At 40.7% G+C, this 13,666-nt stretch overlaps 1 protein-coding gene across 1 annotated transcript; it reads left to right on the top strand.

Moving 5' to 3' along the window:
• The first annotated feature begins 638 nt into the window (after nt 1–638).
• On the top strand, nt 639–10,008 carry CLIC4 (chloride intracellular channel 4). The gene is made up of 5 exons (XM_008938763.1): nt 639–769; nt 6,312–6,437; nt 6,880–6,986; nt 8,402–8,583; nt 9,682–10,008. Exons 1-5 carry the CDS (start codon nt 639–641, stop codon nt 9,844–9,846), a joined length of 711 nt encoding a protein of 236 aa, XP_008937011.1. The 3' UTR covers nt 9,847–10,008.
• Nucleotides 10,009–13,666: the final 3,658 nt, after the last annotated feature.

Raw genomic sequence — 13,666 nt, 5'->3', positions numbered from 1 at the left:
GAGTTAGCTGTGCCTTGTAGGAGGAGGAAAAAAATAACAAAGGACAATATTGACACTGGAAAACTGCCATCAAAAGGTGGAGCTGCTGGGATGAATGTGATCAGCTGCCCTGTCTTGACTTCAGAGCAGTTGGATCATCTTCAGTGTGAAAGATAACTTGTTGTGTTGTCTGGAGTTTTGTTCTGTTACATTTTGTGAGCAGCTGTTAAGGGACATGACAAGTAAATAGGTTAGTTGACATAATAAATGTGCAAATTTCACTATAATAAAAGCCTTGTTATGTCTGCAGAAAAAAAAAAATCATTGGAAGGTGCAAGTACTAAAATAAAAAAAAAAAGGTCACTAGTCCCTGCATACCTGCCTGGTGCATGAAGTGTATTCAGATATTCTGAGGATGCTCATCTTTGTGCATTGTATGGAGAAACCATCAGGATAGCTGGACCTTGAGAGCAGAGGATTGTTCCTTCAAGACAATTCTAGGTTTGACCCGAAGCTTGTTAGGCCTCTGGGAGAGTTAGTGATGTGAAGTCTGTACAGGAATAGACCCTGTGATGTGTTACTGAGTCTGTCCTGATTTAAACATCTTCCAGTAGTTGTGAACATGTCGATGGCACAGTCCTACCTTCTAATTAATATTAATGATGGATTCTCTTCTGCAGGCTGGCAGTGATGGGGAGAGCATAGGCAACTGTCCCTTCTCACAGAGGCTCTTCATGATTCTTTGGCTGAAGGGAGTGGTGTTTAGTGTCACAACAGTCGACCTGAAGAGGTAAGAAATACTTGACTTGTCTGACAAGGGAGAGTACAGGACATTTGGTGTAACAAATGGTGGTTTGGGGATTCTAAGCCTTCTATGGCTTACTGTCTAAAATTAAAAAAAGTCTGCCCTCATAAGTGCTAAGAGGCAACCTTGATGTAAATGGTGCATTCATTGGTGCTTATTTATAAGTACTGGTAGCCAAAAAGAATGGATTGATAAATTCTCTTGAATTTGTGAAGTGCTGCTCTTCTGCTGTAAAACCAGTAGCTGAGACAAAGCCCATTGTAACTGAATACTGAATCTTCACATGGAGATCCCATGAGTGAAGACTGCTGGATGGGTATTTTAAGTCAAGCAATCTCTGATCAAATCTCCAGTGATTATTGGATAACTGTCACAAATAACGTGCTGCTCACTTCTGTTTTTCAAGATTTTAGGATAATGTTGCTTGTTATATAGTAAATATAAATCCAAGGTGAAAATATCTGTCCACAAGGTAAATATGAATGAAATAAAAGTGAAATGGGTATGAGTAAAGTCTAACTTATTCTACCTTTGTATAATGTTAGGCAGATACATTGTGATGCTGTGTGACACCTAAACTGTAGCTTCTCCATCTATGAAGTGAATACCTTAATGACTAGGAAGGGTGAGGTGTGAATCTAGCAGTCTCAATTTCCTAAGGTTGCATATACTTTTATTAGAATTGGCAATGCTAAATTCAGCAGGGGCCTTTTATTTGTTTTTGGTGTGAGGTAATGTTTTCACAGCACTAATGTAATGTAACATTAGTCACTGAGCTCTCTGGAGGAGGAGAGACTGCCTTCCAGACCTTATTTTCAGAAATAAAGCCAATAGAAATATGTTCTCCAACAAATCAAGTTTAGAACGTGTAAGGCAGAAGGCAGTAAGGCACTGCTAGACTTAACCTCCTCTTGTATTTTTTTTTAAGGAGGTGACTTGTTTTGGTTTTTAAAAATCACTGAAGTTGCTGCTTTAGTGCTAACAACTAGTGTTAAGTATTTCCATGTGTAGTAAGGCTGAGGCAGACCACTCAGAGGTAGAGAAAGCAGCTTTTGTCAGCTAGGTTTGCTTTTGTAGCAGCTCTAAGATCTTCTCTGGTCAGTGTGGTGTTTTACTGCAAATATATTTTACTGCCAGCACACATAAACCAAATCTGTCATATCTTCCAGTTAGCATTGCCTGTGGTTTGTGGAAACCTCAGGAGCCAGAACTGTGCTTGCCATGCTCTTTGGAGTTCTGGTCCTATTGTGGTTATTGGGACAGGGGGATGAGAAGAAGGTTGAAAGAGACATTTTATACTTGAGAGCATTTTCACTGCTGAACTTTTGAACCAGTCTGAGAGATATCATTAAAATACCAAAGATGCCTGATGAATTGGCTTTATTTGTGTGTCTTTGGCAACTTTGAGTTAATTGGGGGAACGTAAGGCTAACTTTTAGAATATAAATTGGTTGCAGATGTTGAAAAACTGGCCTTTCTTACACAAGGAAGGCTTTCTTTCAGGGTTTTTTTTTTCATTGGGGAGGAGAAAACGCAAAATAAGTGCAAAGTTTAAAAAAAGCCTGCATGGGAATAGATGAAATGAACTCACCTTTTCATTAAACACAGAATGTATTTTCTGGTAAAGGAGCACTGGAGCTAATTCAGATTTGAATAGGTGTTGCTGCAAACTTACTTCCTTTTAGACTTTATTGAAAGCTTCATAAATACACATTTAACCTTCTCATCTACTACCTAGCTGTAGAATAGTGTGGTTTGCAGAATGGCAGATTTGGCTAGCTGCTCAAGTGGAAATGTTTTATATCAGGTGATGTTTTTTCCCCTGTTACTCTGACCAGAATGATAAAAGGTGCTAGATGTTGCATTAATACTTCTAATACTACCACAAGAAACTACTTTTACAAATCAGTTACCCTCTCTTCTTTTTCTTCCTGTTAAAGACACAGATTAATTGAAGAGCAATGTAATAATGCTTTTAAGTATCTGAATTTATTTTGCTAGCCAAAAAGAAAGGGGGGTTACTTGCAAACCATGCTTCTGCTGCATAGCATCACTTCTGCACAACAGTAAGGCAGGCTCTGTCTCTTTGTGAGGCTTAAAAGGTCATAGCTGGGTACAAAAGTTCACAAGTAAGGAACTTGGGACACAGGAAAAACTGAGTCTGATCTGAGTGACTCTGGTGTGTATTTTTCCCTTCCATAATTGCACTGGACATCATACTGTGCTAACAAAAGAACATTTTGCAGCTCTCGGTTCTGCTCTTAAGGCACAAAAATAGTCACATAGGCAAACGAAGTGGGGTGTGCTGCCCTTTCAAAGAAATCAGGCATTTCTTCTGTTCAGTCAGACAGAGGCTTTATTCTTTCCCCTTTCAGAAGCAGCATTTCAGTGCTTGGGGGTTTGACTCGTTCTGGTGACTAGAGCAGAGCTGCAGCACATAAACCATTTGTGGGGCTTGTACCAACATTCAGGGCCAGCTTGCATTCAGTTCAGTTTTGGAATCTTATTTTAAACATTTTGATTGTGTGGTTTTACAATTAGGGAGACAGACAAAAGATTAAATAGATCAGTAAATAATATTAAAGGCTGTCCAGAGGTGAATGCAACTTCAGCAATATAAAATACTGCTGGCATTTTGTGTGTAACTCTTCAGACACTCATTGCAGTACCTGTGTAATTTATAAATCACTGGAGAGTATGGTACATTTGGGGGCTGGCCTTTGATCTTCAAGAAATTGTTTGAAGGCTAATTGCTATTCTGGTTTGTAGCCAAGCAATTAAATGTTTATACCTTAACTCTGATGTTAAAGAGCTTGCCCACTTAATTAGCCATTGATAGCCAGATATTTGTGTGTTTCCCCCCCTCCAAATACCCTGGTAAACTTTGGGACAGGTAGGTAGTTCTCATGCTATTGTTTTGAGTGGTTATAGAAGTTTTGTTTCAGAAAAAGCTGTCCAGTTTTATCTCTAAAGTAAACATCACTATAATATTTTTAATTGCATTCTTGTTTGCCCATTAAAAGAAGTTGTGTTCTTAGCCTTTTAAGGAGATTCCTGCATACTCGTGGTGCTCTAAAGGCTGTGGCTTGTTTGTGGTAAACCAGGGTTTGTTTATGATCTTCTGGCAAGGGGTAGCAAACTGGAAGTCAAACCCTGTATTTTGTTTGGGCTTTGGCTGTGGGATGTTAATCTCTGCTTGCTTTTTCTTGAAAGATCCAGGAGGTTGACTGGAGTGGGAAGAGGGGTTAATAAAATGCTCTGGGATCCTTGAGATGCACTCTGATTCTTTGGGAAAGCTTTTTTGGTTAGTTCATTAGACTAGTCTGCTTCTGAAATAAAATCTTTCCTTTGGTGGTGTTTCTGCAAATCCGGTGGTCTTGCCTGTGTTTGTTTTTAAAATAACATTCCTTTTGAGGAATTTTATCTAGCCAACATACAAAATTGGAAGTGAGCCACAAGGACTTCCTGTAATTGTTGTGGGTTACAAAGCTGTATTTAAATGAAGTGTTAAGCTACTTCAAACATTAACCGATTGACAGACTTCAGATCCTAAAAGTAAGAGGGCTATGGCAACTAGCAGTAAGAAATAACTTACTGGAAGCTTAAAAATTGAAAAATGGTTAAATTCTTGTATTGACAAGACTCCTGTCACCTGGCTCAAAGCAGGGGCTCTGATGTTCTGAAGTAAGAAAATCTGCTGGGTTTTACATAGACTGCCGAGTGCTGGGATGGGCTCTGGGCACACCTTGGCACTATATGCTGCTGGTGTCTGCCCTGCTTAAAAGGTTCAGTAGGGCAAAAGGACATGGAACCCCCCTGGCAGGGATTCTTAATTTTGTAAGAAATGAAAAGCAATGTTGTTGAGTTTGCAGAGTCTGGGTGCAGTCCCTAAACACACAGCTTTCTCGTGCTACCCTGCACACCCATTTTGGGTGTACTGCTGATCTAGTCCCTGTCCAGTCGTGCTGGGAGGCTATCCTCAAATGTAGTTCCAGTATCCAGTGAGTCAGCTCCTGGATGCCTGGAGCACTAGGAAATCCCAGTCTCAGAAACACAGTCATGTCAGACAAAGAACAAACCCAGTTCAAGGGTTACCTTTGAATTTGGATTTGTTCAAATAGTAACAAAGGGGCAAATTTTATCTTGGCAAACTTTCTGCTGGGCCAGGTGTTATTTGTTGTTCCTTGTTCAGCCTAACACTAGCAAGAGGTGGTGGTCATCCTGAAGTGTGTGCTCTGGTCAGCTTGACAGAAATGTCACTGTACAGCTGTGCCTCACCTGGGTCACCGTGGGTGCACAGGGGTGGTCTGGGGAGCTCCTCAGAGAGCTGTCCTCCTGGAGAGCAGGAATTGCAGAGAGGTTCTTGGAGAAGTCAGAGAGACTGTGTCCTTCCGAGCAGTCAGCCTGGACTGCAGTCAACAGCTTCATCAGAGAGGCTTTTCCAGTGCTGCTCCTGAAGAAGTGCCAAGCAGTACTGTAATTTTATTTCTGCTTGCACTGAGACGGTTGCACCAGCATGGGACTAACTAATACCAGGGTGATTTCCTGGGGAAAAATCAGCTGCAGCATTTGAGACGATGCTTTGGATTTTATAGCTTCTAATGGATCCAGAACTCATTATTGATTTCAACTTTGCATGTCAGTCTGCTGAGGAGGCAGCTGCCAGAGCTTTACACGGAAGAGTGAGGCAGCACTGGGGTGAGTGAGGGAGGTGCATGTGTGCAGCTGACATACAGGCTTCCAAATAAATGACTGCGGTGTTGTTCCTTGTCATTACAGCATCAGGGCACAGCTCGAGCAGGGAGAAGCCAATTGCTTATAAAATAGACTGGCTCAGCTTGAGAAGTGTTAGAGTGAGAGCAGCTGGAGGGAGCGGCGAGAGGCATCCCCAGAACAGACTTGGGGTCTAGAAATGTCTGAGTGCTTCAGCTCGATGCTGTTGCTCTTGTGTCTGGTCACACTATTGTGTGGGATTCTACTCCCTTTGCCCAAATGTGCTTCTCTCTTTGTAAATGTTTTTTTTTAATTGAAGGAATTTTTTAGCATAATTTTTAAATGGGATGTTTAAGTGCCTGTCAGCTTGTCTACAACCAGATTGTGCACAGAATAAATGGTTTATACATACTGCTCTGTATCAGATGTATTTATTTCCAGAGGAGCTCTGTGTAAAGGGGGAGGATTATGGCTGATCACAGATTATGCTATAAATAAACTCTGTGTTGCAGATCTTGGGAAAGAGAGAGTGTGTTTGTGTGGCGTATAGATGCCCCCTGCTAGTCAACATTACATCAGCTTCAGAAAAAACAGAGCCAGAGGTAGGCAAAAGCAGTTGGTGTTAAGTATTTGAAAATAATTCTCAAGTACATACTCACAAACAGAATATATATTCAAACAGAAAGCTGCTGATACTTTTTAAAGGCTGTAAGGATATGAAAACCTCAGGCAGTGCTTTTGTGACTGTAGCAATGAAAGCTAGGGTCATGGGTGTCCCTTGCTTACTTCTGTATTGGTTTGTATTTCACCCCAGAAAACCAGCAGACCTTCAAAATTTGGCTCCAGGCACTCACCCGCCCTTCATAACTTACAATGGTGAAGTGAGAACAGACGTGAATAAGATTGAAGAGTTCCTGGAAGATGTTTTGGCTCCACCCAAGTAAGTGTTAAAATGATAATCTGTCACCTTAGATTAGATGGAGTGTTCTCAGAGGGGTTTTCTGCACTAATTAAGATGTTCTTCAGCATCAATAAACTGAAGACAGTGAAAATAGCTTAGAGTTCTTGCCTGTCATACAATTCCTTCTTCCAGCTCCCAAATCTTTACACTAAAACCCGTTATCTTCTACAAATTGTCCTTTGTCAAGTCTTGTCATGCAGTTCAGACCTTCCTGCAGTTCTCAAAGTGAATGACTTGTTGATGCCTGGGGCAGGCTATGCTGATGATGTGTCCAAATAATGTAAATGAAGATGGGCTTCCTATAACCAGTCCTACCACCTGCAGACTGCTGTGGGAATCTTTTAAGGGGATGTGCTAGTTATTGTATAATGACCATTATTCTGCTAAATGGGCTGTAAATCTATTACTTTCTACTTTTTAGGTACCTAAAACTTTCACCAAAGCATCCAGAATCCAACACTGCTGGAATGGATATATTTGCCAAATTTTCTGCATTTATCAAAAACTCTAGACCAGAAGCTAATGAAGGTGGGTGATGTGGAGCTGGTAGCTGTGCACACGTGTCATTGGCTGGGGTTTTCCAGAGCAGTGAAGTATCTCACTGGCAAATTGTGTTGCTTGTGGATGGACACTCAGAGGGAGTCCCATGAATTAAACTTGTGATCTAAAGTTGATGGTCGCACACAAAGATTTTTCAACATTTCAAAGAGAACTTCAATTAGTTCAATTAGTGTTCCATCGTGATGTGGGGCTGGTAGCTGTGCACACTTGTCATTGCCTGGGGTTTTCCAGAGCAGTGAAGTATCTCACTGGCAATTTTATTGGTTGTGGATGGACACTCAGAGGGAGTCCCATGAATTAAACTTGTGATCTAAAAAAGTTGATGGTCGCAGACAAAGATTTTTCAACTTTTCAAAGAGAACTTCAATTAGTTCAATTAGTGTTCCATCAGAATTTTGGTAGGGTATGAATGGTTTGTAAATATTCCTGGCGTGGAATCTTCTCTACATGACAGCCACTCACAACTTTTGAACTTAAGTAGAAATGATTTTAACATCCAGAACCAGATTCCCCGCAGAGTTTGTGTGGTGCCCCAGCAGTTGAGTTTCCATGTGTTTGCTGCAGGGTCTTTCTGCACACTTGATTTGACTTCTCTGGGGTTGAAGGCTCCTATTCAGTTCTGAGTTAAGCTTAGCTCTGTTGCTTTCTTTAAAGGATTAAGACTTTTTTTGTGTGAGGAGACCTTAGTAAATGGAAGGTGAGAGATCAGCAAGAGAAAAAGAATGCACAAATGTTTTGTCATCGATGTGCTTGGGGGGAAAAACTTAATTCAGGATGACTTAGCTGCCATCAGAATGCTTTGTTTCAAATGCAGAGGTGCAAAATACTTGTCAAAGGCCAACAATACTTTTGGATTTGGTGGGGTGTGCTGCCCTCTGCTGCTCTATTCCCAGGTCTCCTCGGCAGGCTGTGGGTTTGCTCGTGGCTGTTAGCTGAGCATGTGACATTAAACAGATTATGTTTAGATGAATATAAACCTTAGCATAGCTTAATTCTAATTCGTTAAAGCCAGTTAGGAATAGTCTTAAGAAACTGACATAAGCCACTTTTTAAACCAAAAATAAACACATGTGGACAGTCTTAGAGTATTCTAAATTAGTGCAAACTCATTTATAAACCAGCTTTGAAATAACCTGCATCTGTGTGATATTTAAAGTGATTCTAGTTCAGTTTGTGTTACTAGTGACCATCAAGGCAGCTCTGGCAGTAGTGTGGCCACAAAAATTGTCCAGGGGTTAAAAATCCTTCAGTATATGGTCAGTTCTGTGCAGTACAGTGATGTAGATTTTGTTTTCAATATTCAAAATTATAATTTGCTTTGAAACTTGTGTGCTCTGGTTTGGCTCCCTGGTTTGTTCTGAAAACTGTTCCTTCCTCTGTAGCCTTAGAACGTGGCCTCTTGAAAACCCTCCAGAAACTGGACGAGTATCTGAACTCTCCTCTTCCTGATGAGATAGATGAGAACAGCATGGAGGATATCACGATTTCCACCCGCAAGTTTCTGGATGGCAATGAGATGACATTAGCAGACTGCAACCTGCTACCCAAACTACACATTGTGAAGGTAAATGCCTTGTGTGTCCTCATGTGATAATGGAGGACAAAATCTGTATGCTTTATGACATTCTGGAGTTCAGCTAATTTCAGCCATTTTTAAGCTCTCATGTAAATTGAACTACAGGATAAACAGTACATGAAATTGCATAAGATTTGGGTTATAAATGGGGACAGTCTTTTTAGCAGGGCCTGTTGTGACAGGACAAGGGGTGATAGTTTTAAACTTGAAGAAGGAGATTTAGACTAGAGAAAAGGAAGAAATATTTCACAATGAGGGTGCTGAGCCCCTGGCCCAGGCTGCCCAGAGAGGTGGTCACTGCCCCATCCCTGGAACCATCCCAGGGGAGGTTGGCCGGGGCTCTGAGCACCCTGCTCTAGCTGCAGATGTCCCTGCTCCCTGCAGGGGGGTTGGACCAGATGACCTTGAAAGATCCCTTCCAACCTGAACTGTTCTGTGATTCTGTGATTTAATTCACAAGGACTTTAGAGTCAGAGCAGTTGAATTCAGTGAAGGTGTTAACCAGTAGAGGGGTTGGGCAGTGAATGACAGAATGGTTCAAGCCCGTTTTACTGCATTGATCAGTGTTCACAGGAAGCTGCAGTGCCTCAAAGAATGAGGTAGGAGAACAGAGGTGAATCGTGTGCCCAGCTGATGTTTGGAGTGGATGTCTTCTCCCATCTGTAGAGAAATTGGCTCTGTTAGCAACAAAGTAAACAACACAGTGTGAAATACAAGGATTGTGTTATAAAAAAAAGGAGAAAAAAGTTGTCAGTTAGGAAGAGATGTGGCTTAGAATAATGACAGGGGTGACAATGTGCCTCTAATTGTGGTTTGGGTTCTTCTGCTTGTCTCCAGTGGTCTGTGTCAGTTTTGTACTGCAGATGGAGCCACAGATTAAGTTTCTGCCTGGGTGCAGAGGCACTTACCCTGGTGAGGACAGTGTGCTGCCAGGCCCAGGCACATCCCAGAGGGGCAGGTTCTCCTGACTGCAGCAGTGGTTTTGAGAGTACGTGTTGGCAGGATTGTTTACCAGAGGGTGACAGGGGACAGAAAAGCAGCTTAAGCTAAAGGATTGAAATTCTTACTCTAATTCTTCTGTTCTAGGTGGTGGCCAAAAAATACCGCAACTTTGAGATTCCCAAGGAAATGACAGGGATTTGGAGATACCTGACGAATGCTTACAGCAGGGATGAATTCACCAACACCTGTCCTGGAGACAAAGAAATTGAAATAGCCTACAGTGATGTAGCCAAGAGACTCACCAAGTAAAGGGCACTTGCAAAAGAGATGACTTCTTGCATATTCCATAACAACGCTTCTAACAGACTGCTCTTTTCATATAAGATAGCAATTTTTTTTGCATGAACTTGCAGTTATTCAAAGTTATGGTGGATAGACCAGGTACAGTAATTACCTAAAGTTTGCAGACTTAATTATAGGCTTGTTTTTCCTTACCTCCTCTCACAGCAAGTTTGAATATCATTAATGCAGTATGTTAATATTGCACTGGGGTAACTCCTGATTCTTCACTATGAAGGGTTGTCTTGCCCCTGACACTTTCTTTTGCAAACATTCAGTCCCTGTCTATGAATTGGTTTAGGATACTGTCTTGCTCTATGGTACAAGGAATATTTATGTATTTTGGAATTTATTGCTTTTCCAGAAGATCTCGGATCTCTACACAGTTGTTGTATCTGTGACACTGAACTGTACCTGCTCGTCTATCCTATTTACAGATAGAAGGGAACTTATTATCCAAAAGAGCCATTTGCAGAATATTTGGCAATGTTTTTAAAAAGCATTTCTCTTGGATTTGAAATCGCAGTAATGGTTGAGCATGGACTCAAATGTCAAACTTGGATTTGAATGACCTTGGATGTCAGGGAAGTTTGAGTCTAGGCTTGAGCACTGTAGCAGGAAGCTGGCAGTTCACACTTAGCATTTGGTCGTGTCTTCAAGAGCTTGAGGAGGTGAAAAAAATTATATATGTATTTTTTTAATTGGCAGTCTACATTTGTCCTGAATTCTGAGTTGCTACAAAACCCAAATAGTTGTCAGGATGTCCTTTTACTGTCATGAAACCAGAAGAATTGAATGCTTGCTATCTGTTCACCTTAAAAATTGCAAGTGGCTTTCTTTTTGGTAGTTAAGAGCCTTTACTTTTTGTATAGGTCTTTCTGGTGATATTTACTGACAAAATCTGTGCTGTTGTAAACCAAGTACGTGTAAACATTAGTGTCCTAGTTGATAAACAGCTACTGTATGCAGGGCATAGCAGTGCAATGATTGGTGATGCAAGGCAGAACACTGAGAGCTGTTAGAGGGAGTCTTTCTGGGAACTTTTTCAAGCTGTCTCGTTCCTGAAGAAAGCTAAAGTGACCTTTAAAGATAACATTTGCCTTAAATCATAGTATGCTTTTTTTTTTCCCTGAAAGGAAATGTATGAATTACTCTCATAAAGAAATGGTGTGTGAAATCCAGACCTTTACATCTGAATTTGTCCTAATTGCTCATCTGTGGACCCAGACTGCAGTTTTGCATAATCATAATCATTGCACTACTATACAGAATCTTTTTACAGCAACGCTGAGGAATAGCACTACAATTTTTTTAAAAGCAATTTTCAAATGTTTCTAAAGCCAGGGAATAGTTTTCTTGTTTAAAAATAATGGTTTTGATGCACAAAATAAACTGCTAGGTTATTTTTAAAAGACCATCATAAACAACTCCAAAGAATGCTAGACTTATATGCCTATTTTTTTGTAAAGATACTTTTATATTTAACTGATTTTAGAAGCTGGAAAGTGCTATTCCTAGTAGGTTGTTCTTGGAATATTTAACATTCTGCAATAACATGGAAGTGCTCACATAAACACTTTTATACACTAATTTTTTTGGTAAGCACTGGCTTTGTGGAAAACAGCCTGACTTTTCTAAGCATCCTGCTTTTGCTACTTTATATACCCCTGAAGTTAGTCTGACATAGAAGAGGTAGAGTACAAGATCCATATTTGTATACATGGCTTATGGTGCCTTGTCTTGCCTTCCTAGAGCTAGAATTCCAATATTAAGGCAGTTAGCAATCCTGTTACATGTCTTGTGAAGACAACCATAGATACACCTAGACCCTATTTTATGACTTATTACAGGGATATTTAGCCACAGAAAGAAAATTCTGCAGAGCAACTTGGTTAGGAAAAACTGAACTGTAGCCTTTTAATAATTACTGTATTCTAATGTCACGTTCTTATCCCAAATAAAGTTCCTCAGCCATGTTAATCCTCTGTAGGGGTTCAGTCTTTGCTACAACGTGACATCTAGTGAAAGGATTGAGTTCCTTTTTTGTTAATGTTTTTAATGATGTATAGGGTAAATAAACCCCCAACTTTCACTGGTTTGGGGCTCTTTGCCATCGTATAGTTAATCTTTAAAAACAAAATATAGGGAGTAATGTGATTGTGGGCATACCTTTGGTAATTATTTTTAACTCTACTTTAAAACTTAGATCAGGATGACCCTTGGAAGCTGTCTGAGGTTGTAGAAATCGGGCCTCACTCCTTTAAAAAGCAAATCAGCCCTTGTGTGCACACTGCAGCACAGGTTGTGTGCGTGTGGGCACGAAAGCCCTTCCACACAGCTGCCTGCTGTGCAGGTCCATGCACACCAGCCCCTCCCTGGGCAGAACACCAGCCCTGTGGGCTGTGATAGCTGATACAGCCTCTCGACTTCTTAGGCCACCTTCAAACAATTCTAATGCGTTATATTCAACATTAAGTATTTTAATGATTGTGTCTGAAAGCTTGTAAACAAAGTTCAAGCTCTTGCTGTAACTAATGTATTTCTTATCTCAGTACAATGAAGTGTTGGAGCCATTCCCTTGTAGGTGTCATTCAAACCAGGACCAGGTTAGCAATTCCTAAGGCGGTGACTTAACTGTCCTGTGTGAAAAGAGCTGGTATCTCTTTAGGCTTCCTATTGCACACTTGTGTTGTGGCAGAAGCCAGCCCAGCCTCCCTGGCTTCAGCAGAGGCCAGGAACCTCGTGGGGAGTGAGGAGCTCTCACCTCTGAGGGCAATCCCTCCAGAGCACAGCGTGTAGCTCGGGTGCTGTGTAAAAGGCTTGTAGCGTCTGGTGTGGGCAGAGCACTTTCATCTGGCCCCAATCAGCAGGGCTACATTAATTAAAAAAAGCCCTTTCATAACTATGTAAATTCTTGACTTCTGTCAACTTGTTTACAATCTGATCTTTAAATGCATTTTTAATTTCATCAAACAGCAATTAATCTACCCCCTGTTTAAATTTAAAATGATGCTTCTAGCCCCTTCTACAATTCAAAAACAGCAGTTACCCTTTCAAGTAGGCATTCCAGTTTGCAAGTCAGTTGCATGTATTAGCATGCTGAGTAACTTACTTTATTCTCAAGCTAAAATATGCTTAAATTCCCATTAAAACAGGTGACTTGTCTATTTCCTGAACATAAAGGGAGAATCCATCATCTTCACCCTGTTTTTGTGTGGGAGAACAGATTATACTGTATGCATGATTTTTTTTTCCCTATTAACAAAGCTTTCCTTGAAGAGATTCCATATGTGTAAGAGCTGCCTGTTGAACAAGAGGCATGTGAATGCTGAAACAATTTCATGCACTCCAAAGCTTTCCTGTCCATCTACTGCTCACTGCTGGTCTGTGTAACTGTCCAACATGGAGTTTGTACGTTTGCATTTTCCCATAAAATTGGTGTTTTTTCCCCAATGGGCATGTCTAAACTGCTTGAGAGCTGCATGCAGTTCTGTGATAAGAGAGATGTAATCAAGGTTTTATGCTAAAGTAGCAAATTAGCATTTCGTATCAAAGGAACACAGACATGAATAAATTGAAGATTCTTGAGCCAAACCCACTGATGCCTATCTCAATATAGAACAAAAAGTGGCTAAGTACAGGCAACGTTTTTTTTTTCACTCTTTGCTACTCCAGAGTACTAACTGAACACATCCAATGAATATTTTCAGAGGAAGGCTTTATCCCAAGTGAAAAATATTTAATCTGCCTCAGAACCTGTGCCACCAACTATCACATTTTGTTTCTGGAG

Source organism: Merops nubicus, unplaced genomic scaffold (assembly GCF_000691845.1).
Source record: "Merops nubicus isolate BGI_N331 unplaced genomic scaffold, ASM69184v1 scaffold13934, whole genome shotgun sequence".
NCBI lineage: Eukaryota > Metazoa > Chordata > Aves > Coraciiformes > Meropidae > Merops > Merops nubicus.
Note: the sequence above shows the minus strand (reverse complement) of the source record. Positions and strands in the feature narration are given on the sequence as shown.

Excerpts from the sequence above, each read along its gene's own strand:
- CLIC4 (XM_008938763.1), top strand. The coding sequence starts at position 639 with ATGATGGATTCTCTTCTGCAGGCTGGCAGTGATGGGGAGAGCATAGGC. Across the intron at positions 770-6,311 it reads ACAACAGTCGACCTGAAGAG|AAAACCAGCAGACCTTCAAA; the intron begins GTAAGAAATACT and ends ATTTCACCCCAG. Across the intron at positions 8,584-9,681 it reads CCAAACTACACATTGTGAAG|GTGGTGGCCAAAAAATACCG; the intron begins GTAAATGCCTTG and ends CTTCTGTTCTAG.